The following is a 23422-nucleotide window of genomic DNA, read 5'->3' as shown; positions in this document are numbered from 1 at the left end:
TACAGGGCCACCCCACTGCCTCTCCTTCCTTGCCTGTCCCTTCTGAAGAGTTTATAGCCATCCACTGCAGCACTCCAATCGTGGGAGTCACCCCACCATGTTTCTGTGATGGCGACTAAGTCATATCTCTCCCGCTGCACAATGGCTTCCAGCTCCTCCTGTTTGCTGCCCATGCTGCGTGCATTGGTGTAGATGCACTTGAGCTGGGCTATCAATTTCGCCCCTGGCACTGGCATGCTACCCCTAGGCTCATCTCTTAGTTAGAATCCCTTTAAGAAAACATTGTGTTAGATACCAAGACCAGGCACACTTGAACTGCAAACTTGAGTACAGGAAAAGCTCAAGTACAGGTTAGCTGGTCTGTGTAGATATGTCCTGCTGACATTTTAGGTACTTCTTTCTTAAAATATTTTAAGGCTACCCTAATTGTTCTTATATTTATAGAAAGAACAGTATCCTACATTATTGCCCAGTAACCTGTTTACATGCCTGCTTTCTTTGGGAAAAAGTCTCCTGTAGTTGGAGTAGTGATTTATTTTATGTATAAAGTGAGCAGGAGCTACTGCAAGGGGAAGCCGAGGAGGGGTTGGGCTGAAAGCTGAGCAGCCCTGTGGTCTTCACCAGCCCTGGAAGACACTGTATAAACCTGTGTTATCTCTTAATATGTTGTCTTTCTGTTCGGTTGTAGTTCCTAAAACAGCCACCTGTGCAAGATGGTGTGGCTATTAACATTATTATTAACATTAACATTATTTTTAATAATCATCCTAAAGATGCAGTGCGAAGGAGCCACGTCTCCTTCATTGGTCCAAGGTGATCTATGTCTTACAGAAGCAAATCATAGCTCCTGAACAACACATAGAGCACATTTCAAAGAGTTTTCTTCTCAGCCCCCTCTTGCTTACAGAAGTGGCATGTCCACTGGCAGTGGCAGGTACTGAACGTGATACCTGCGTGCAACAGTTGTGCTGTGTGCTCGTTGAGTCCCGGGTGCAGGTCTGTGGCTCAGTGGCATTGCGTTTGCATTAATGACCTCTCCTTTTACACCAGCAATTTCCCTGAGTGTCAGCTACCGGAGGAATAGCCAGCAAAGATGTACAACTGCGGAATATGGTAAAAAGCAATAATCTGCCACCCAAAATGAAAAGCTTGGCAGGTCTAAGCTGAGACAGTGTTTCATTTGTGCAGATGTGTTATAGCTTGTTTTTAAAGTATGGAGGCAAGTTTTGGATCCATCATGATCCTTTTACATCTGAGTATTCTTCTCCTTCATAAAAAATAACAAAAAAGTGGTCTTGTGCTCCTCTTTGGGACATGGGCACATGAAGCCTGTTGCTAGGTTAGGACCTTTGATGTCCGTTTCAGATTAAATTCTTGTCTAGGATTCCTGCCTTTTTTAGGAAATTTGGCTGGGCTTTTTTTTTTCTCTTCTAGTGGTTCTGTGTGATTTTTCTCTGATAACATACAGCTTGGGCTTTGTTTATCTTTTGTATCTTTTATTTGTGGAGATGTTCCCAAAAGTCATTGTGAATGTTTTAATTTTTTATTTTATATGTTTACTCTTTATTGATCACTTTAAAGCTTATAGATGCATATGTAATGTTCTAAAATAGGATTGGTTGTAATATTTTAAAGGGAATTGCCTTGAAACATCAAATACCCTTGTAATATCCTGTGGTATGATACCAGTGAAAGATGTATTTGCAAGTCTGTTTTTGTAGTAGTACTTTTTGGTAGCCTGTATCATCTGTAAAAATAGTAATCTCGAAATAATGTTGTAGTGAATTCTCTGTATGATGATTTAAAACTCCAGAAGATAAATACTTTCCTTATCTTATAGGCCAGACCAAACAGCTGAACCTAGATATTTGGGTCGTTGCAGCAATAAGGAAACCCATTGAAAGCAGTGGCTCAGAAGATCCTCCACTTAGATGAATTGAACAGTCTTGCCCTAACTTTCTGTAATACTCAAATAACTGTCCTGAATGCAGCTTCAAATGGGTTTTCAGAAGTTACAGACCTAGTGACCTGTGGAAATATTTCATGTTATATTGTTTCTTGTGGAATAAGAAATACCAAACGGGATTCGTAATATCACGCTCCTCCTAAGAAGGTGTAATTCTGAACTTTCTACTCCATGACTCTCCTACTCTGACAAGAAATATTAGAACTTATGTGTTGTGGTTTGTTAAAAAATGTAAATTTATGTTCAAAATTGTTTGTCAGTCTCTCAGAAAATTAGAAGTAATTAAATAGAAAGTTCTACAGATTTGTGCCATTTCTGTACCCTCTCATCTCAAGATGGTGTGAGAAGCAGACAATTGTAATAACTTGCTGCTACTCCTTTCCAGCTTAATTTGATCTTGTTCCTTAATTCTGACAGATTGTTTTTAATTTTCCCATCTGTTCCATAAAAATCACAAGTGATTGACTCTTAGGAAAAAATAATGTCTAATAGCTGAGACATTTTTAATGAGTTGGTATGAGTTATTTAATGAGATGTGCTGAAGAAGGCAAGCCAAGTGAAAGATTGGGCCTGGGGTGGTGGATGTAAAGAAAGGTAAAGGGCAACCATATGCTTCAGGAAATCTCTACTCTTCTCTTTAACCTGAGCGTCAGACTGCTGCTGTCTCCAATTTCAGGCAGCGCACATCCTTAGACCCATGGACAAAAAGCAAAGGTTCGGTAGCAGTAATTCCTTTTCCCCTTTTATTTAGTGCAATGTCTACCCTCAGACAGTACTGCTTTGGGGAGAGGAACAGTCATGCAAAGCAAAAAAAAAATCAAAGAATAATACTTAAGTAAACTTAAAAACATTGCAGGCTGTGGTTTAACTTCATCTCTTCTAGCAACCTACACCGTAACTCCCAGTTATTCTGGTGTTAGGTCAGAAAGAACCCCCGTGCCAGTAAACAGAGTGACTGTTCTCCTCCAGCCTCTCTGAAGGCTAAACCCCTTTGCTTTAAAATTGCCTGCAAATGACATCTCCTGGGGCAGGAAGCCATCAATATGCAGTATGGATCTTTGAGAATAGCAACCATGAATATAAATGTTAACATCTGGACTTCTCCCTTCTGTTTTGGTTTTAATATATTATTATAATAAACATAAACATTATTTTTAATAATCATCAAATAGCAGTTTCTCTGGCAGCCTGAGACTTCATTATTAAATCAAATGATGAAAATAAACATACAGCTCTTTTACAAGGAAAGTTGAAAGTTTGACTCAACTCTGCAAATATGCCATTGTTAGTCTAATCTATTGTAGAATTCATAGAATAATGAATTAACTTTCCAATTGCATACAGTGAGGCATAACAAATGAGAGAATGCTACCATGGTAATGAGCAAAATATACACTTGTTTAATGGGCTACCGACTAAGGAGAGAGACTTTTGTCTGCATTTTTTTTACCTAGTAAAATCTGAGAGTAATTTAAGTGAAAAAGAGAGCAGGGAACATCAGTACTCCACACTTTTAGAGCATCTCCAAATACTCAGCCTGACAGGTTTCCCTATGACATGTATTTCAAACAACCAAAGAGGATGGGGGAAAGATTAATATGTGACTTTCAAACTACTGAATGTGGTAACAGTTAAAACTGCTTCTGGTTTAAATTTGTACAAAATTGGACTTGGATGGTGTCTGTTTTAAGGCTCAAGCTCAGCAAGTAGCCACAGATAGGAGATGCTCTGTGCTTATAGAGAAGTCTCTGCTCTGAATGAGACTAGACTGTGCCTAAGTGTTAGATTATCCTAATCTGGGACTGATATAAGGGAAGAAAATGTTTTTATTTTTAATGATTTTTTTCCTTGTTATTACTATCTAGTAGCAATGTTCCTAGAGTTGGACTTTTTTTTTTTCTGTTGGGGAGAAGGAATTGATTGGTGGCTTACTTTGTCTGCATGGCAGGAGAAAAAAGTGACTTAATTTTGGGTAAATTCTCATGGGCTTTGGGAACACGACCCATTATCTATCCCTCTTGATGGATTTTGGACAAGGATCTTGTTGCATTGTGGCTTTAGTAATAAATCTTCTATGTATTTATGTAGTTAAAATTAAATTCACAAGATGTAAGTTTAATAGTTCTGCATTAATCCTTCATAAAGCATTGATCTTTTGTTTTTTATCTTCCTCCGCAGTGTGTCAATCCTGATCTTTAATACTTCTCGGCAGTGCTTTGTTGTGGTGAAGCAGTTCCGCCCAGGTAATCCTCTTTTTTTTTAGATTTACTTTTGCTCTCTAGCGAAGCAAGCTTTTAAGGGTTTAGCAGTTAAAAGTTGGTGCATCCGTGGTGATAAAATCTTTGTTCTATATTCTGTTTCTTTGTATGATAGCCCACCCTTTTCAGTTGGTCTGAATTTCTAACCAGGGAAATTTCCATTATAGATGAAATGAATGATCAGGGTAGCCTTACATTCTGCTTTTGGGCTAGTCATTGTCCTCTTTTGGATGAAATTACAAAGAGCTCTACAATGATCATGCGATAGATTGCTTTTATTTCAAGTTCCTTCTTGACCTATCTAGTATTTAGTAGGCAGCTTCTGTGCAGAAAAAAATTCCTTTTTTTATTTTTTGGTCTCAAATATTACTTTTCTTTAATATGTTATTGTGCGTTGTATACTTGGGAATTTAGAATGAGGGACATTTAGGGCTGTATGCTTTTTCATCAATACGTGGATAGCTTCATTTTACCAGTTATAATTATGAATTTAGGTTAATATACGTCTTTTTTTCTGAGTTTTTGTTTCAGTTATTTTAATTCAAAGCAATATTTACTTTTTGGAAGTTAAAAATTAAATCCATGTTCTCTGCATGTTAATTAAAAAAAAATCACAAGATATTTCACTGACTGTTGCTAAGAGACCATTTCAAGACTGTTCCTGGTAGACTTTATGGGAAACTTTCAAGGGTGGTGTCATGTTGTCCTTTCTTACTAACAGTGATTGACAGGCTCTTCAGTATTGTGCGGCACTGTTATACCAACAGTGCATACTTCTCATGAAGCACTATATTGACTATTATACAGAGAAAGTGGTTTTTTATTTGTCTATCAATAATCCAATGTCTTTTATTTGCCAGCCAAATAAAATCGCTCATATAGCTATTGCTCTCTTTGAGACAATCTTAGGCAGAAGCCTTCATATATGTGCATATATATATATATGTACTGAACAGCGACACGTTCATTATGGAAGTGTCAAATCTGCCTCAAAAGACCGGACCGTTCTTGGAGTTAAACTGTTCCAGAGGCTGGAGCTGCTCAGAAACCTGGCCTTAGGGACAGTGGTCAGTCCATAGCAGTTCAGTTCAGCAGATCGCAACCATGCCCTGACATTACTCACTTCACTATAATTATATTTCCATTCCATGGTTATTGTCTGCCTTGGTGCCTGTTCCACAAGCAAAAATTAAGGCTGAGGCTTTTCTCATTGCTAGCTCCTATCAGGGTACCACCAGGAAGGTGATAGCTCGTTACTTGTGAGCAAACAGCTGCCGCTCACTCACCAGGCACGTCCCCTGCACGTGTGCTGGTTGACATATGTGCTTGCCTTTCCTTAGGGCGCAGTGTCCCGATCAGGGTTTCCCATTGAAGTCTGTGCTACTTATAAAGGCAGTCATCCCTCCCTGTTACGTACATTCCCACCCCATTCCCTTTGGCAGCACCACCCCTTATGCAGCCACAGCAGAGGTCTTAACATGGCTGCAAACAGATAATTTTGAGGATTAGACAGTTGATCTGACTGGCCTGGAAGAGTTCATGCTGGCTTGAGGGGTGGTAGGAGCACACAACTGGGGTGAGGCAGACAGGACCTTATTTCTCAGGGTACCATGGACTTAGATCAACTTGAATGAATCATTTGGAAAGAGCAGAGAGAAAAAAGTTACACGTGTATCTCAGTAGTTTCCATATTAGTTCCTCACCCGTGACTGATTGGCCAAGGTGTCGGGCAATGCTCATTTTGGTAGTTAATTGACCACATTGACCACTCTGTTCCCTGATATTAACAGGCAGCTTGGTTTTCTAGGCTTTGCTTATCTATGAGAGATAAATTGAGTTTGAACCTTTCTAAGCCTGCTGATAACGAATTTATACTGTGATTCCTTGGTCAATGCTCTAATTTTTGGACTCTTACAGAAGTGGCTGGTACCGCTTCTTTTCTTCCTTATCTGCAGAGGAAAGCTGTTAGTGTGCTTTGAGTGTTGGCTTTGCTCTGAAGAGGACTGCTGGATTGGGTCCTTTTGGGAATGTAGGTTTTGATCTACGTGGAGCCCAGTTGTGCTGAGGGAGAAGGAGAACGGCAGGTGCCTGCCGGAATGACAGGATGGGTTTCAGGGATTCAAGAGACTTGTAACAGAGAGTTACTTTAATCACAGTTTCATATTTCTGTACCCACACTCTTACCTGCATCCTGTTTTGGTGCCCAAGTCCTTTACTGGGATATATGCATTGTTCCTTTCTGTATTTACTGATACAGCTAAGTCAATATTGAAAAAGCAATACAATCTTAAGAGTATTTGGCTCATCTCAGAGAGATCCTGGAGGTAGTTGTCATTTATGATAATTGTCATAGCTTTTAGAAGTTTTTGGAATAATGACAATAGACACCCTTCAAGGATCTGTCCTTCAGATTCTGCATGGAATATTTTTTTTGCCACCTTCTTGCTGCATTTTAAAAAGAAAACTGAGCTCTAGTCATGTTTTTCAACTAAGAAATGGAAGCTCCTTTCCTTAAATATTTGAATCTCAAAGGCCTAGACGTACCTACTGCAAACAGCTTTGAAACTGTTAAATTCTGGAGAAAGATAATTTTGGGGCAAACTTCTGCACTTCATCTTTCTTTTTGGGCTGATCTAGACATCTCCCGTTCAGGTGCTGATCTTGTTATACTACACTTCTGAGGCAAGAAGCTTTATAGAAGGAGCCTAGGCACAAACTTCTGGGGTATAGACTGTTCCCCAGAGACCAAGTGCTTGAGAAGTCACTGTGGTACTTTATTTTTATGTGATAACATTTCTTTAGGGACCTTGTTGTATACCACAGTTTTAAGAAATAATAAGCTAAATCCAGTAACTGGAAGAAAAGTTGTCCATTAAACTTGAGCTCTTTTATATTCCAGTTCTGTAAGATTTAGAATGGGAAATAAAAGATAAGCTCATTTGAAAACTGTTACGTGTATATGAAACATGCATGTAAAATATTTTAATAGAATAAAAATAATTTCAAATTTTAAAATAGTTTTTTTCAGGGTGTTTTATAACACCCTCATGGTAACCTTTCATGAAAAGCAAAGGGATAGACATGAGGAAATTTCAAAGAAGAAACAGGTGGGATTATACCGGTAAGCTAAAGTTACAATGATTGGAATTATCAGTAGTGATTCTTTGTGTGTTAACATCCAGTCCTGCAGTTCTCACTCAGGCAAAATTTCTGTTGACATCGGTGAGAGGTTTTGCTTAAATAAGGACTAAAATCTGGCATTTGCACTTTCTTTAGGAGTGCATTACAGTGGCAGCTGTTTGTAGATTAATTCAAAAAGTCTTTTTCAGACTCCACACAGGAATCTGTGCAAGGAACTATATGTTCAAAAGAGGGTTGGTTTTTTTTTTCAAACAAACATACATGCTTTTCATACCCTTTCTAAATAACAGCTGAGTTGACAGGCTGAAAGACTCATCATTGTGCACATGGTACATAACGTGCAACCCAACTTTCCTGTAAGATAACTGCATAGTTTAAGTTAAATCCTGATATCCGCATTGTCCAACAAATGGAAGCTGTATGGTGCTTCTGGGACTTATACTTCTTGGATGAACTAGCTTCCTTTTTTTATTTTTATTTATTTTAAGGTGTGCATGAATTCATTCCAAATGATGTAAGCACAAATAAAGTTTAAAGAATAATTTTACAGAAATGGCAAGAGAACCTTTGTTCTCTAAAATTCCAATTTCAGTGTTCCAATTTTAACAGATGACATGGCTGAATTCCTTGTTACTCTCAAGTACTCTGATGGTCATAAATTTCCAGACAAAATTTGTGTACCATCTTTTTTTCTATTTAATATGAATAAACTAACACACACTTCCCACCTGTTTCTTTTGTGGGTTTTTTTTTCAGCTGTTTACATGTGTGAAGTAGAAAGGCATCATCCTCAAGTCTTTCAACATCAGGCCAAGGAGAACTTCTCCTGTCTAGAGGATCCCTTACCTGCTGTGGTAGGAGTGACCTATGAACTTTGTGCTGGCATTGTAGACAAACCAGACCTTTCTTTAGAAGAAATTGCATGTGAGGAAGTCTTAGAAGAGTGTGGCTATCGTGTTCCTGTTACAGACCTAAGGAGGATCACTTCTTACAGGTAAATAGCAGTAAGTTAAAACACTTTGCATTTTGTTGTTTCACAGATTGCTGAAGTGGCTTGAATGTAAATTAATGTTCCCTGTTCCCTTATTTAAGCACTGTGTTGGAGGAACATGGACATCTGAAAGTGTATGAAAGGTGTAATTTTCAGCAAGTGAGAGGAGTATTTACAGAGACTTAAGGAATTATAAACTCATAATTATGGGATTGAATTCCCAGTAAGAATGATACTATTGTGATTTATTCCAAAGACTATTAGAACTGGGAAAAGTTGCATTGGGCTCTTCAGAGCAGTTTGTTACAGCACTAGAGAACAGCCAGTCTTTACTGTGTCAGGCATTTTCCATCTCTGATTCTTACTATTCTGATTAACAATAGAAGCTGCCCAAGATGGACTCTGATTTACCATTAACACAATTTTTCAGAAGCATGAGAATGTGTACCATTAGATCTCTTCATAATATTTGGGCTGTAATTAAGCCTCCTTTGAATTGGACAATAATTAATGTTGTATATGAAGATTTTGCTGATTTGACTGTGAAAATTTTTACATTGTATTTTTTGCAGGTTTTAAATAGTTACTGAAATAGATTTTAACATGTTTTAAAACATATATTAGGAGTAAGAGGAAAACTTAATATGTAAGAGGAAAAATACAACATGTGAGTTGTTGGAGGGGGAAAAAAACCCAAAAAACCCTCAGGAGAAACTTTGCACACAGCTTTAACCCCATTATATCTCCTTCCCAGCTTTTAGTACTGTTATCCAAAATGTACGTGTGTTTGTATTTTACAGAGAAAGCAGCAGGTTTTTTACTTTCTTTATTTTGCTTGACATCTCCATTGAACTAGGCCCTGTCATTGGTTTTTAATTTGGGAATTGAATACAAATCCACAGCTGTCAATCCTGGCAAATGTTATTTCCTGCTGGATTAACAAGCAGTGCTTCTGTTGAGGGGAGGGGGTGAATCACAGGAGCTGTCTTTTACAACTCCTTGAAAATAGATTAAGGGTTTGTTCTACTGAAAGAAAAAGTGCCTGCTAGATTTATGAGCAAAAGCTGTCTATAGAATTTCATAGGCTGGGTGACACTGACAGGCCATAGCATGCAGATATATACATATGTATATGTACGTATGTAGGTGTATACAAACACAAAATAAGAAAAGTAGAATATAATTTCTGTAGCTGTAGAAGTTTGTAGCTTCAGTGTAGAAGTTTGACTCGACATTAACAATTTATATCTGGCTAAAACACCGCATGTTTTTTGGCTGATAAATGTCTTTGTATCTTACAGGTGGTTGTTCTTGCAGTTGCTTTTTTTTTTTTAATTGCACTGACTTGCAAAGAGAGTATGCAATTGGAGTTTTCTCTGTTGAATCCCATGCAAAGGACACTTAATATGTTAATCCTCCAATCCTGCTTTGTCTATGTGGGCACAGCTTTCTGCCCATGGAGATCCATGCCGAAGTCAGAAGGACCTGTATAGTATTTACTTTTTTAGACTAATATGAAAGGTTGAAGCCTCAAAGATGGTACTTCACAGGTTCTTTTGTTGGACTTCCTGTGCTCTGTGTTAGAATTTTATTCTAAATGTCCCGGTCTTCCTATTAGGAGTGTCCTGTTCTTCCTTCAGCCAAAGACTGGCATACCTGTCTGATCCTTGAGGATTTGATGCAAAGACAGGAAGTAATTGGTTCCCCTATGGTCTGCTAAGGACGTTTTTCTCCATAATGGCTCTATTACATATAAGAATTTCAGGGCTTTTTCTAAGTGTAACAGGTTTTTCTAAATGGTTTATGCTGTTTCATGCTGTGACTGTCAATACAAAGCACTGACATAAAGTGTTACATTAATGCACATGCATCCCATTAATAATTACAATACATCATGCACTTCTAGTCTTATCTGTCATCTCAGTGATCCATGTAATAATTGCTCTATATTATTTATTGTTCCAGTGCATCAGATCATTCAGCATTCTGTCTGAAGTGTCTAACTATCTGTACCTCGAGCAAGTTTTTCCTCATGTCTTGCCTAAACTTCCCTTTTTTCACTTCAAGCCTGTGACTTACTACCCTGTTCCCAGTGGACATGAAGTACTTCTGCACCTTCCACGTATTTGTTTAAACAGGTCTCCCCTTTATTTTATTTTTGCCTATGCAAAACTATCTTGGGTGATTTAAGCTTTCTCTTTAGACCATGTTTTCTAGATGTCTGATCATGCCTTCTGCTGTCCTCTGCCTTCTCTCCATCTGGTCTGCGTACTTCTTAAAAACATAGGCTCCAAAGTGGAGCACAGCATTTTAGCAGGGGCTTTACCACTGTCAGATAGAGTGGAAGCATTATTTCTCTAGTCTCATTTTGTCAGATTATTTTGTTTATATGCTGTAGTATGATGTTTGCCTTTTTTGCAGTGGCATTATGTTGTTGACTTATGGTCCACAATGCCTCCCCTATCTCAAAACTATTTTCTGCAGCAGTACTGCACTGTCATTCACCTCCTGTCTGTATTTGTGCTGTTTGTTATTGCTGCCTGACACAGAGCCTTGAACTTGCCTTTACTGAATTGCATCCTATCTTTTCAGACCATTTCTACAATTTTGGGGATGTTTTTGAATTCTAATATTCATCTCTAGCTTCTTATAAATAATCTATCTCAGCTTTGCTACCTGCAGTCTGTATTTCAACATACAAGTCCTAAAACAAAATATTGAATTATATTGAGTGGAGGATGGTCCCCAGTGGTATCCTATTTAGTTTGTCCTTCCAATTTGACAGTGATATCTGTTCCATGAGTACCATTTTCATAGTAGTTTTGCACCTATTTCACAGTTTCTTTGATTTCTAAGTATATCATGATGTCCTAACTTCTTAATGAACCTGTCAAATGAGGTAGCGTTCAAAGCCTTGATAAACTGAAGTTACATTGTTTGTGTTGCTGCCTCTATCCACAAGACCTATTAGAGCTGATACTTGTTTGACTGCACTTGATATATTCTGAACAAATCTGTTAGCTGTTGTTCCTTTCTTGATGCAAATAAAACCGCATTAAAACATTTAGATAACTATAATTAATAATTACTGAGTTAAGTCTTAGATTTTTGTAGATAAAAGCTCACAGTTGTGTGCATGGTGAAAAGGCTTTTGTACAAACAAGGGTTTCTGTCATCACACCCTTTGGTCTGAAAGAAAGGAGTTGTCTTGTATTCCTAATGACACTTCTTTCTGGAATCATGGTCATGAGAAGGAAATTGCCTGACTGGAATAAAAGCAGGACTTGAGCTAGACCTGACAGAAGGACATGGAAAGCAGAAGACACATCAAACATAAAGGGGGAAACAGTTTTGGCTAGGGAGGTCAATACAGTTCTGTGGCTAATGGATTAAGAAGGGGAGGGCATGGGCAATGCGTAAGGAGAACTTAGACTACAGGGAAAAAATGGAATAGAAAATCCTGGAGTAGAAAAAGAGGAACAAGAGATAAAGGACCAACGTAGAGAAAAAACATGGGCTGAGAACTAAATGGACTTGGGGAAAGTACGTTCATGGTGGTGGAGAAGAATTCTCTTTAACAAAATGAGGAAAGTCCTTAGACTGTGTTCAAGCAGAACTTTGTTCTCAGGCAGTGGGTGCAGTAAAGATTGGAGGTAATCTGAAGATAGCGGTTTTGTTCTCATTTATTATCAGGGCCTGCAGCAGTTTTGGGGGAATTTTTTTTTATGTTTCTCAGCTAACAGGAAAAGGTTAACTACAATACTGCTACAGATCTTTCAAAAGCACATAAAAATAAGCCGTTGGATCCCACTCTTAAGCTCTGTCAAAGCTCCTGTGACATGATACTCATCAGATAGAAGTCAGGCACTGAATTAAGCAGATCTCAGACTTAATTACTTTGAATGATCCACAGAGTGGCTGTGGAGTCAATAAGAAATCAGGAAAGAAGCCAGGAGTTGGGGAATTTACGCTAGTTGAGCAAGAGTCTTAGGAACAAGTTGTTCCAGCAACAGGAGGACAGTATGGCATGGGTCAATGAAGGAGACTGGGTTGGGGGCAGATAACAAGAAAGACAAACATATTAAGAGGGACTTGACTGGAGGAGGTCAGAGGAATCACACTTTGAAGAATCAGAAATATCTGTTCCTATTATAGAAGAATGCCAGCCAGAAGGTGAATTTAAATGCAAGTGGTTCATTTTGCTGTTCAGATGGAGGCAGGAATCATTCTGAAAAAAATCTGTATTGTTTGCAACCTGTGTGGTGAGTTTCCTCTTCTCATCATGGCTACACAAATTGCTACTTTTGTGCTTGGCATACAATAAGTAACCTCATTTTGGTATTACAAAAAAATTGTTTTCTGTTCTGGCAGCAGCTAATCCACTTTTGGAGGCTTCCTGAAAGTTTTGACACCTACTGGTGTGTTGAGTTCTCGTCAACTATTGTATGGCCTCAGTCAATGGTAGCAATGGTAGCATAGATGGTAGATGCGATGGGTGTAAAGGAACCATTTAGCTCAATAATAAAATGAAGCTAATACTATAGTAGTATAATTGTAAACTGAGGCTTCATGAAAATGGTTGCCAGTTAAATTGTTCATTTTTAAAAGCTCTGAAAGAAATCTGTGAGCTTCCCTCCAGGTTTTTTTTTCCTAAATGCAATATTTTGTAAGTGAATGACTTTGAACTTACTCATATATCAGATACAATAACTTTTCTGTCTGTCATGGTATCCGAGCAGTTTTCAGTTTGAATCCTGTGTGAAATTCAGCTGTCAGTTGGTTTCTTAGGTTGAAGTACTTCCAGCGATCTTCCTTGAGACTTGTTTCCTTACAAGACAGGGGTAGGGAAATACGTTGTTGTTGTTAAAGATGTTATTATTGCCATTGCAACTTAACAGTATTTTCTTTTAGTTCTTGAAATGTTTGGTCTTCTTGAAGAATATTTATAAAATTACTTGGACTTCAGTAACACCTCAGAGCACCAGGATAAAGTTGAACCAGAGCTTCTCGTTCAACTTCCTTTTCCCTTCATTCCGTCTTTATTTTCTCCAGGAGGCTGTAATAAACTCTTGGCTATGAATTGGATACAATAGGAGCTGCAGGTTCTCAGCCCCGCTGCAAAAAAAATCAGATGGATTAGTTTAAGGGCCTAACTATATTAATATAGGTACTTACTTTAATCTTCCTACATTTGATTTTTTTCCAAAAGTATACAACAAAGAAGAGCATTCAGGGAATTAATATTGGATGTTCCAATTACTGTGCTATGGCTATTAGCCCCTGTGCAATGAGGTAAAAATGGTTTGTATTCACAGGTTATTATGTAGAAAGAATAATAGCCTTGAAAATGTTGGAGTGCATTATAATTAGAAAGATCACCTGCTAGTACACCTGTTGGGTGATGGCATAATGTAATATAATTTTATGTTAATTACTTCTCTGCTTTTTTCCTGCACCTGCTGCTTATAATGTCAGAACTGTACAAAGGTCCTAAGAAGTGACAATAGGAGCTGCATGTCACTGCTCATCAGTTTACATGTTGCATGCCTAAATAGATCTTGATTTCAGCATAAATAACAGAGATTTGTGTCACATTTATTTGTAAACACGAATTATGCATTCGCTACATACCCAAATTCTGCATCCAAATGGCTTACATCTTAGAAGAGGATATATTGCATTTAGGAATTTTCACATCAACTATCTCAGATTAAAACAAACAAAAAAATATTTCTGTGTTGATAGGAACAGGTAAATGTTGATTGTTTATAGATTTTATATTTGTTAAATATTAAGACATGATGAGAAATTTGGCTTTTAATTGCTGTCTATCAGAAATCTGAGTTAAACTAATAAGTCTTCACAATGATAAGTCAATTTATTTGTTCCCCACGTTGCAGCAGAGGAGTAGAGTATAAAATACTGTTTATTTTCTCATATGTGTTTGTTCCTTCAGACTAAAAATGTAATATTTATGAATGTAATAATTATGAATGTAATAATTGGTTGGCATAGATGAGCACCCAGACATGAGAAGAAGGCAAAGCTAATCTTAGGTACATGCTTTGAATTTCGACCCTGCTTACCAATGTGCATGTGTGCATACATGCACATGTGTGTGTGCACACACTCAGTTTGAAGAAGAAACTCACTGTTACTGAGCATCGGCAAACAAAGTGGGCTCAATCTCACTTGTGGCTTTTAGGCACTACTAAACTTCTTTTTTTTTAAAGCAATAAGATACTGTTACCCGCTTGTGATAAAAAATATGTATGTAATGTATCTTTATGCTTATGAACTTAGATATGACAAGTGAAGAGGCCCATTTTGTGAGCTCTATTTCATGTGCTACGTATTTCCTCATGCATTTAATAAAAGGGAAGAGCTAAACAAAGACCTTGTGAGAGCTGCTATTGCCGTGTTTCAAAAACAGATTGGAGTGACAATCTGTCTCTTGTGTTTTCCCTGGTCTAAGAAGGAAGTAGATGGAAAATACTCTAGTTGCAGCCTCATTCTGCCAGCCAGTCCCACCCCTGGGCAGGAGGTGAGGAGAAGCACTTAGCAGTCATTCTGCAGAAACTGCTTCTCCCCTGTGCTGTTGCCTACAAGTGTGTTGCCCACAGCTTTGAAAGCCATAGCATGGTTTAATCACAATGTTTGAGTGTTTTATTTAAAATCAAGTATGGGAATGCAGCATACAATCTTGTTTTGATGTGTTGAACTTACATTTAAGTGACTAAATGTGATGAAAACCATACCACTTTGGTATCCTGACTTTGACATGCTTACATTGTTAGTCTTGCTGTTGTCAAAGGTAATGAAGGTTTTCAATTGTCTCTGAAGCAACACTAAAAGTTTAGTGCTAATAGACTTTTGGTTTTAAAAATCTCTCTCTGTTGAAGTTACAGGGTTTGTGAGCTTAAGCCCTAATGATTTGACAGAGTATTTGTCAGCCATGTAGCTGTTAATTGAAACAACTATAAACTTCTCATAGGAAACTGATCCTCACGATAAAGAGACGAGGAGAACAGAGCTGTGTTTTGTATAGATCATTTGCATTTGTCCCACAGTGGTAAATAAGAGTCAAGCACTGTACAGACACATCAGAATACATCTGGAACAATCAGCTAGGTCAAGCCAGGCTTAGTAGGTCTGGGTCAGTATGAGCCATGACATGCCTGGTCTGGGCAACATGGTGCTAAACCTGTGGAGTGAGACTGAAGCCCGAAGTCTCACCCTGGGCCAGTGCTGTGAGTTCAGACCCTGCTTGCCCTCCCCCAAACCAAGCCTCTCGTATACTGGGAAGGGGAGACACCTTTATCAGGAAGGTGGTTTTCCCAGGGTGAAACTCATCACTTGCGGTTCGGGTGTGCTGACCCCTGTGATTTCCACAGATGCAAAGCTAATGAATATAGCTGTAATCTGTTAATAGGTGACTCATTTCAGACCATGGCAAAAGCATTTTATTTGTAATGTGAAATACTAGGGCAAGGAATAGCATATGTCACAGACTTGGGATAGAGGAAGAAGGGAGCAGAAAAAGGCATATAACCATGAATAAAGGCACATCAAAATTTCTTGAACATCGTACTCAGAAAGTGCAAGTAAGTGTGCAAAAGCATAGGAAGTTTCTAGTGACAGATAAACCTGAAAGCATACTGAAAACATAATAGCAGCCTGTTGCCTCTACCAGTCAGACCCACCTTCTTCCTCTCTCCTCTCTTCCTCCTCCGGCCCCAAGTACCCAAAATCACTGAAATGTATACACATTTTCCAAGGCTGTGTGTTAAAACACTTTATTACTTCAACCAGATGGAGGCTTAGAATGGCTTCAGAGCAACAAACCTGCTAACTTTTGTTTTCTATAAAAACCAAAGGTACTAAGACAAATGAAATGTCAATAGCATTGATTTTTGGACAATTTTCTAAGGACAGGCTGGATACATTAATATCTAAGAGTCTGGAAATGTGAAAGACGGCAGTAGGCAATACTGGAGAATATTTAATTTAGTAAAGGGCATTCCACATGGATCCATGCAAAAATGATGAACTGCCAGAGTAAGCCAGAGCATTTAGAGAAAGAAATATCAAATAAAAAAGGTAAGACATATGCCTTTTTTATGAATTAAAGTATATTCCTGTTTCTTTCAACCTCTTTCTGAAACCATTGAAATAGACAAGTAGTTAGACAATAAAAGCTGTGAATATGTACATAAATAATGTCATGCAATAGTCTTCAAAGTCCCCTGTCTAAATAGCGAGGGGATTCTAAGTAGTCTTAGAAACGTTAAATTTGCTGGTTTTGGTGGGGAAGAGTAGAATAGAATGAGTATTAATACCAGCACTCTGATTTTATTTATAGCTCATTTGGAAGTTTTTATTAGTTTTTAATGAATAACTCATGGCAAAGTTGCACCAGAGCAAGATAAGTTAGGTAGTCAAATAAGAATGAACATGTGGGTATGTCCTCCCTTGGATATGTATTGTTGCAAATTTTTTATTGGTTTCTGTGGGAAATGATAGGCCAGTAGACATGAAGAAGTGCCATTAACTTTGGGCATGTAACAAAGGAAAGACATTGATGTCCAGTGCTTTTCTCTTTTAAAGTAAATTCAGTGTAGTAGCCACTCGATGTATTTAGTTCATAAGAAACGAAACACTGATTTAATAGAATTATCATATGTTAGGGCAACGAAGCTGGTGAAGGGTCTGGAGAACAAGTCTTCTGAGGAGCGGCTGAGGGAACTGGGGTTGTTTAGCCTGGAGAAAAGGAGGCTGAGGGGAGACCTCATTGCTCTCTACAACTCCCTGAAAGGAGGTTGTAGCGAGGTGGGGGTCGGTCTCTTCTCCCAAGTAACAAGCGATAGGATGAGAGGAAATGGCCTCAAGTTGCGCCAGGGGAGGTTTAGATTGGACATGAGGAAAAATTTCTTCACTGAAAGAGTGGTTAAACCTTGGAACAGGCTGCCCAGGGAAGTGGTTGAGTCCCCATCCCTGGAAGTATTTAAAAGACGTGTAGATGAGGCGCTTAGGGACATGGTTTAGTGGACATGGTGGTGTTGGGTCGATGGTTGGACTCGATGATCTTAGAGGTCTTTTCCAACCTTAATGATTCTATGATTCTATGAGTAAATACAATGAAATAATTGCATATTGAAATCACTCCATGCTATTTGAGCTACAGTGGCAAGAAACTGAATCTTACGGTGTAGCACCTCAGGAAGCAGTTTTCCTTTACTTTAAAGAAAAGAGGTGTGGAAAGTGAACTCTTGTGATTTCCACAGCTGCAGCTATTTCATAAGTAAATGGTCATGGGTGGTATAGAAGGGGATTATGCTGTAAATAATCAAGCTAGAACATTCTTATAGAAGGGCTTCTTAAATAAAGTCTCTAAGGTTTTGTATATAACCTTTACATAATATCAGGTGGACATGGGTATACTCAAGAGCATTTTCATTCTCCAGGTGGGGCACCCCAGATGAAGCTCAGATTTGACACTCATCATAAATAACAGAACATTAAATATATTATTCATAGTACTATGGTTTTTCATAGTACCTGTGGAGACTAGCAAGCTGCATTCTTTGTCTTGCAAATTTTACAGTATAAATTAACATGTTTAAAAGAGGTGTGGAAAGTGAACTCTTGTGATTTCCACAGCTGCAGCTATTTCATAAGTAAATGGTCATGGGTGGTATAGAAGGGGATTATGCTGTAAATAATCAAGCTAGAACATTCTTATAGAAGGGCTTCTTAAATAAAGTCTCTAAGGTTTTGTATATAACCTTTACATAATATCAGGTGGACATGGGTATACTCAAGAGCATTTTCATTCTCCAGGTGGGGCACCCCAGATGAAGCTCAGATTTGACACTCATCAGAAATAACAGAACATTAAATATATTATTCATAGTCCTATGGTTTTTCATAGTACCTGTGGAGACTAGCAAGCTGCATTCTTTGTCTTGCAAATTTTACAGTATAAATTAACTTGTTTTTTATTCTTATTATGAGTTACCAAAAAGCAATCTCTGAACCCCAGGCTTTCTATGTTTATTTAATTACTAAAAATGCAGTTCTTGCAGAAAGAATTGAAGAATGAGTAATCACTATATATATAGAAAAACAGATCTGGATCTCTAGTTGATTAAGAAAAATAATCCTTTCTGCCTCCTCACACAAGAAAAGAAGAAGGAAAAGAGGGAACAAAAAATGAACAAACAATCTACTATTCCATCACAAATACATCCTCTCAGTGAGGCTCTTTCCAATGGGCAGAGCTATGATAGTGCGAAGTGGGTAGCACACGGGTCAGTGGTCAGTGGCAGATATCAAGGTGACTAAGCTGGGGGAGACTGTTCACTGAATGACTAGAGCTTAAATAGCAAGCCGTGATGGATTGTGAAATAGATCTCTTTGCTCTTAATCAGTATTTCATTTCCAGTGTTGCTTTTTGACATTATATATTATTGCTTGATAATATGAAGAAAATATGTTGTATTTTAACATAAAGGGAATCTAGTAAAGTGCGCCATCGTCCTCACAGCAGAAAGGGCACTTTCATTCATGACATTCAAAATGTCATTCCAAATTTTGCGAGCTAGTTGCTGACAGCAACTTGATGAAAAATAAATCTGCCATACTTCTATAGTGAGATCACAATGATTAAGCCAGCACGGTGGGCCCAGTGTGCAGCTCCTGCTGCTTTCAAAGACTGCGTTTGTGTTGTGCTGTCTGCTGCTTGGATCTTCAGTTGCGGTGAGGTGAGTGGCAGCACGGCTGGCGAACGGCGTTGCTCTTCCAGGCAGCTTCCCGTCAGAAAAGGGAAAAGGGAGCGTGGCACGGGGAGTCCTGAGAAACCCCTTCATCTAGTGCCAGTGGCACATACAGTCTGTGGATGATTGTCAGCCCTGGATGGCTCTTCTATTGGCAAACCATCTCTGATGGTCATCAGAATAGCGTACAAATACCAAGGACAGTGGCTGCAGAAAATAGGTCCTTAGGGAAAGTAAATACTGAGTCAGATTGACTGAGAAAGGAGGTCATGTACTTTGGTGAGAGTGGAAGGGAGAGGGAAAACTGTTAGTTTGGCCTCTTGCTGCATCCTAGTAGGTCACATTTTGTTGGTTAAAATGTGTATCAAAAAACCTGCTACTGACACTGAAATGAAGTGATGAGCCCAGAATGAAAGAAATCCCACAGCAGCAGCCTTCAAAGTTCCTGGAAGTGCCAAAGATGCTTAAGTTTCTCGAGCACTTTGTAGAGATACAGGAATGATCCTGGAGTTGTGAAACTTCTTTCCCAAGGTCACAGAATGTATCAGTAGTAATTTTAGGAAAAGAATTCACTGGTTCGCTCCCTATTCTGTGTTTAAAAAAAGAGTGTATATTGATGTAAGAAACCAACTTCAGTAATCACTATTAATTCTCCAAACAAAATAATTGCCAGTGTTCTTGGATGATTGAGAGACAAATGATTAATTCCTGCTATGGGGTGTGATTTATGCTGGATTAACTGAAAGATTTAGTTGACTAATGGTTGGGTAAGTATTGATATACCCTCTAAGATGATAATACTGCTACAAATCTTAGAATCCTCTGTATGTGTAATAATATGGAAGCTAATTTTTCAGCTTGCCCTAATGCCTCATTCATAGTTTCAGTGAACTTTGGATCCAGATTCAATGTGAAAAGTCGCCTGTAATCATGTGAAATGAAGAAGTTGCGATTACGATGTGAATATTTTCTTGGAAGGACTAAATGAGTGGATTATGTACTTATCCCTTATTTAATAATACCTAAATGAAATAGTCCTAAAGAATAGAGGATTAACAAATAAGAAGTCTAATACACAGCAAGCGGTCTAGCTGAAGAAAGACTACATAATCTAAGATATCCTCAACTAAATCCACTGTAGCAAATTTATCAGGGAGACTGAATTACTTCAGATATGTGCGTGCTTACAGCGGTCCATTTGGGTCAAGGCTAAAGTTCAGGAAGGATAGAGAAAGACTCTCAGGCTGCCTTTCTCTTCTCATACCTACCCAGTCCATGAGTAGAGGACTCCAGCTGTGAATGGATATAATCTTCTTAAGAGTAAAAAAATCTAAATATTTGTGTAAAAACAAGCAAACAAATGTAGCATGATAGCATACAGATGCACTGAGGAGCTTCTTTCTGTTGTTTGTAAATCGCTATGAGTCATCGTGCAGTCCAGTTCTCATAAGGTCAGTTGGAAAAACTTATGTTGCCTTCAGTGTATGTAGAACAACTGTTCACCTATTCAAAACAACTTTCTTATCTTCTCCTGAACTAACATTTTTTCCAAAGTTGCAGAATATATTTGAAGACAGATCCATTTCATAGGCAGCTGTATTCAAAAGTGTTGATATTTCTGCATGAAAGTTGCAATCAATTACTGTATTAACGAAATTGCATTTATAGGTTCTGAATGACATTAAGAGAGGGTAAGGACGTACATTTTGATGTTGCTTAGTGACACAAGTCAAGGACCCAGATTTCCATTCCTAGTTCCCAGCTACCTTCTTTTTATCTAAACCAAAGTTTCCTCTCTGCTTTTTTCCAGGTCTGGAGTTGGTGTGACAGGCTCTAGGCAGACGTTATTTTATGCAGAAGTAACAGACCAGATGAGAGCTGGTAAAGGAGGTGGCCAGCCTGAAGAAGGAGAGCTGATTGAAGTTGTAGAAATACCTCTAGAAGATTCCATGAAGTTTGCTTATGATGAGACTCTCCCAAAGACGATGGGTGTCATCTTCAGCTTCATGTGGTTCCAAAACAACATAGCACCCAAGCTACTAAAAAAATAAAATCAAAACACCATGCTTTTAAGAAAAGCTTTCCTGCTGTTTCTGTGGATACAGAAAACTGCCTGGATTGATCAACTTACCGCAGAGCAAATCTTTCTTGAAATAAATTTGGAAGTAAATTCTGAATTAAAATCCTGACCCAGTTTCCATCATTAGCAAAACACTTGCTGGCTTCACTGGGGCCAGGATTTGCCTCCGAGAAGCAAATGTTGAGTTTCGCACAAAGGCTAAGTAAATGTCCAGTTCTCCTTTTTCATGGCACTGCTCTACCACTGTTTTGAAGAGTTGCTCAGGACCTCAGTGCAGCTGCTACGCCAGCCTGTCACTGTGGTCTCTATGTAATGGCAGCTGTGTATTCACTGCAGTTTCTGATATTTGGCGGGGGGGAGGCAGCAAACCTTACTAGTCACAGATATCCTGAGTACGTTCCTGAGTTCTGCACAGCCTTCAGGGAGCAGCTTTCTCTGTGGTGTGTAGCTCCTGTACAGAGAAAACATTGGCATTTCTGAACATGCAGACCTTTATTTCATAAGCAAACATGTCTGCAAATCCTTCTGCTAATGTGTCATTTTGACAATAGACCAGCTGTAAGATTATGTGCTTCTGTTTGTTCCCACTATAATGCTGAGCAGCACTGATGGAGGGATGAATGATGGGGGCTTCTACTGGAACACATGCTGCTTTGTTTGTTTTTTGGGTAATACTTGGTTAATTGGATCAAACTTTGTCCTCTAGAGCGGGACTCGAGAGGCCAAATTCTTTTAATTTGACTCTGAGGTGACTAATACACGTGAGATGTTCTGTGGTCTCAGTTTCCTTGTCGCCCAAATGGGAAGAATGGGACTTGCCCCTCAGATAACGCTCCTTGAAATCGAATGATCTGAAGTGCTTTATTGAGAGATTTTATCATCATTTGAGCAGTTTACATTGAAGCCCGTGCAACCTGCACAGACGTACGCAGCAACACAATTAGATTTAATAAAGTGGTCTAATTAGGATGTATATTACTTATTCTATCAGCGTAGTTTAAATGTGGACTATTTGTCATGTGAAACTGTTAAGAGCATGAATGAAAGAGAATCAAGTCTGGCAATTTAATTATGCACTGGTTTATGTTATTCACTGAGTTAATGTTAATTAACATGACGACATTATATGTGCTTCTAGGATTACTGAGGTACTAAGTATGTTTAGAAGATGAGTACTGCGAATATGCAAACTTTCAAATAGCAACTGGAATAAATGCAGTACAGATGCATGATGGTATCCAGTGGCTGATTTAAAATCACTGCATATCTAAACGGGTGTATAAATAAATACTTTTTTAAAAAAATGCTTTTAGAACTGGTACTTGCTGGTTCTTCTACTGACAGGGAGGAAAGATCCTTGGAAAGCCACTGGAGAAAGAGCAGCCTTCGTCTGTGCGAGTCAGACACCTTTTGTGAAAGTTCAGACACATTTGCGTTGAACTGTGCCTGGTCTGTGGTGAGTCAAGGGCTGAGTTAATCGTGAAAAGTAAATAAATTCAGTCTGTCTGATGTATTTACATTGGAAGGTGTTTTAGGGCGGGGTCTCTGCTGCTCTGCGTCTTGACGGTGTCGAGTACAATGTGTCCTGCTTGCTGCTGAGGCCTTTACGAACTACTACAATATGTATAATAAATAATGTCTTTTATTCCAGGCTGTAGTTACCAAAATATCTATTTGATTCTGTCAAAATTATTACACAGCAGCTTGTTGATCTGTTTAGTGTCAAGCTAATAAGTGTGTGCATATGCATGTCAAAAGCCGCCTTGCTGCATAATGCAGTAATTTGGAAAAATAAATTGGTGTAGTGGAGGGGTATCAGACTTTGAAACTTTTCAAAGCAGCGTTTATGTATTTATACCGTTTGCCCCAGAATTACACATGGACAAAACGCCACTTCTAATGAGGCTCTTCGTGCGATGGTGAGAGCTTTCCCCAGTCAGACATACCTTCCCCTGCCGCATCCAGGACCTGGAGTCGGTGCTTCACAAGGTGCACTCGCATTGCATTGACGACCTTGGTGAGAGCCCAAGGCTTTGACCCACCCGTGTGGGTGACAAGCGTTCGAGGTGTGATTCATCAGACTAAATACACATTCCACTGATCAGTCTGTCTAGAAATGCCTTCAAATCTCGGCACCTGCATTCGGTTTGGACTCATCAGACCACCCCTGGAGGAGGCAGGTCAGACAGCGCTGGATCTGTTGTGCCACCA

General features: G+C 38.7%; 1 protein-coding gene across 1 annotated transcript in view; it reads left to right on the top strand.

Annotated features, from left to right (window-relative positions):
- Nucleotides 1–22977, top strand: part of NUDT14 (nudix hydrolase 14) — a 46408-nt gene extending 23431 nt beyond the window's left edge. The window contains exons 5-7 of the mRNA XM_009288421.2: nucleotides 4145–4209; nucleotides 8122–8359; nucleotides 20942–22977. Coding sequence (XP_009286696.1) covers nucleotides 4145–4209; nucleotides 8122–8359; nucleotides 20942–21182 — 544 coding nt within the window. The 3' untranslated portion in view covers nucleotides 21183–22977. The remainder of the gene's footprint in view (nucleotides 1–4144; nucleotides 4210–8121; nucleotides 8360–20941) is intronic.
- Nucleotides 22978–23422: the final 445 nt, after the last annotated feature.

The sequence above is a fragment of the Aptenodytes forsteri genome, unplaced genomic scaffold (assembly GCF_000699145.1).
Source record: "Aptenodytes forsteri isolate BGI_AS27 unplaced genomic scaffold, ASM69914v1 Scaffold123, whole genome shotgun sequence".
Lineage (NCBI taxonomy): Eukaryota > Metazoa > Chordata > Aves > Sphenisciformes > Spheniscidae > Aptenodytes > Aptenodytes forsteri.
Note: the sequence above shows the minus strand (reverse complement) of the source record. Positions and strands in the feature narration are given on the sequence as shown.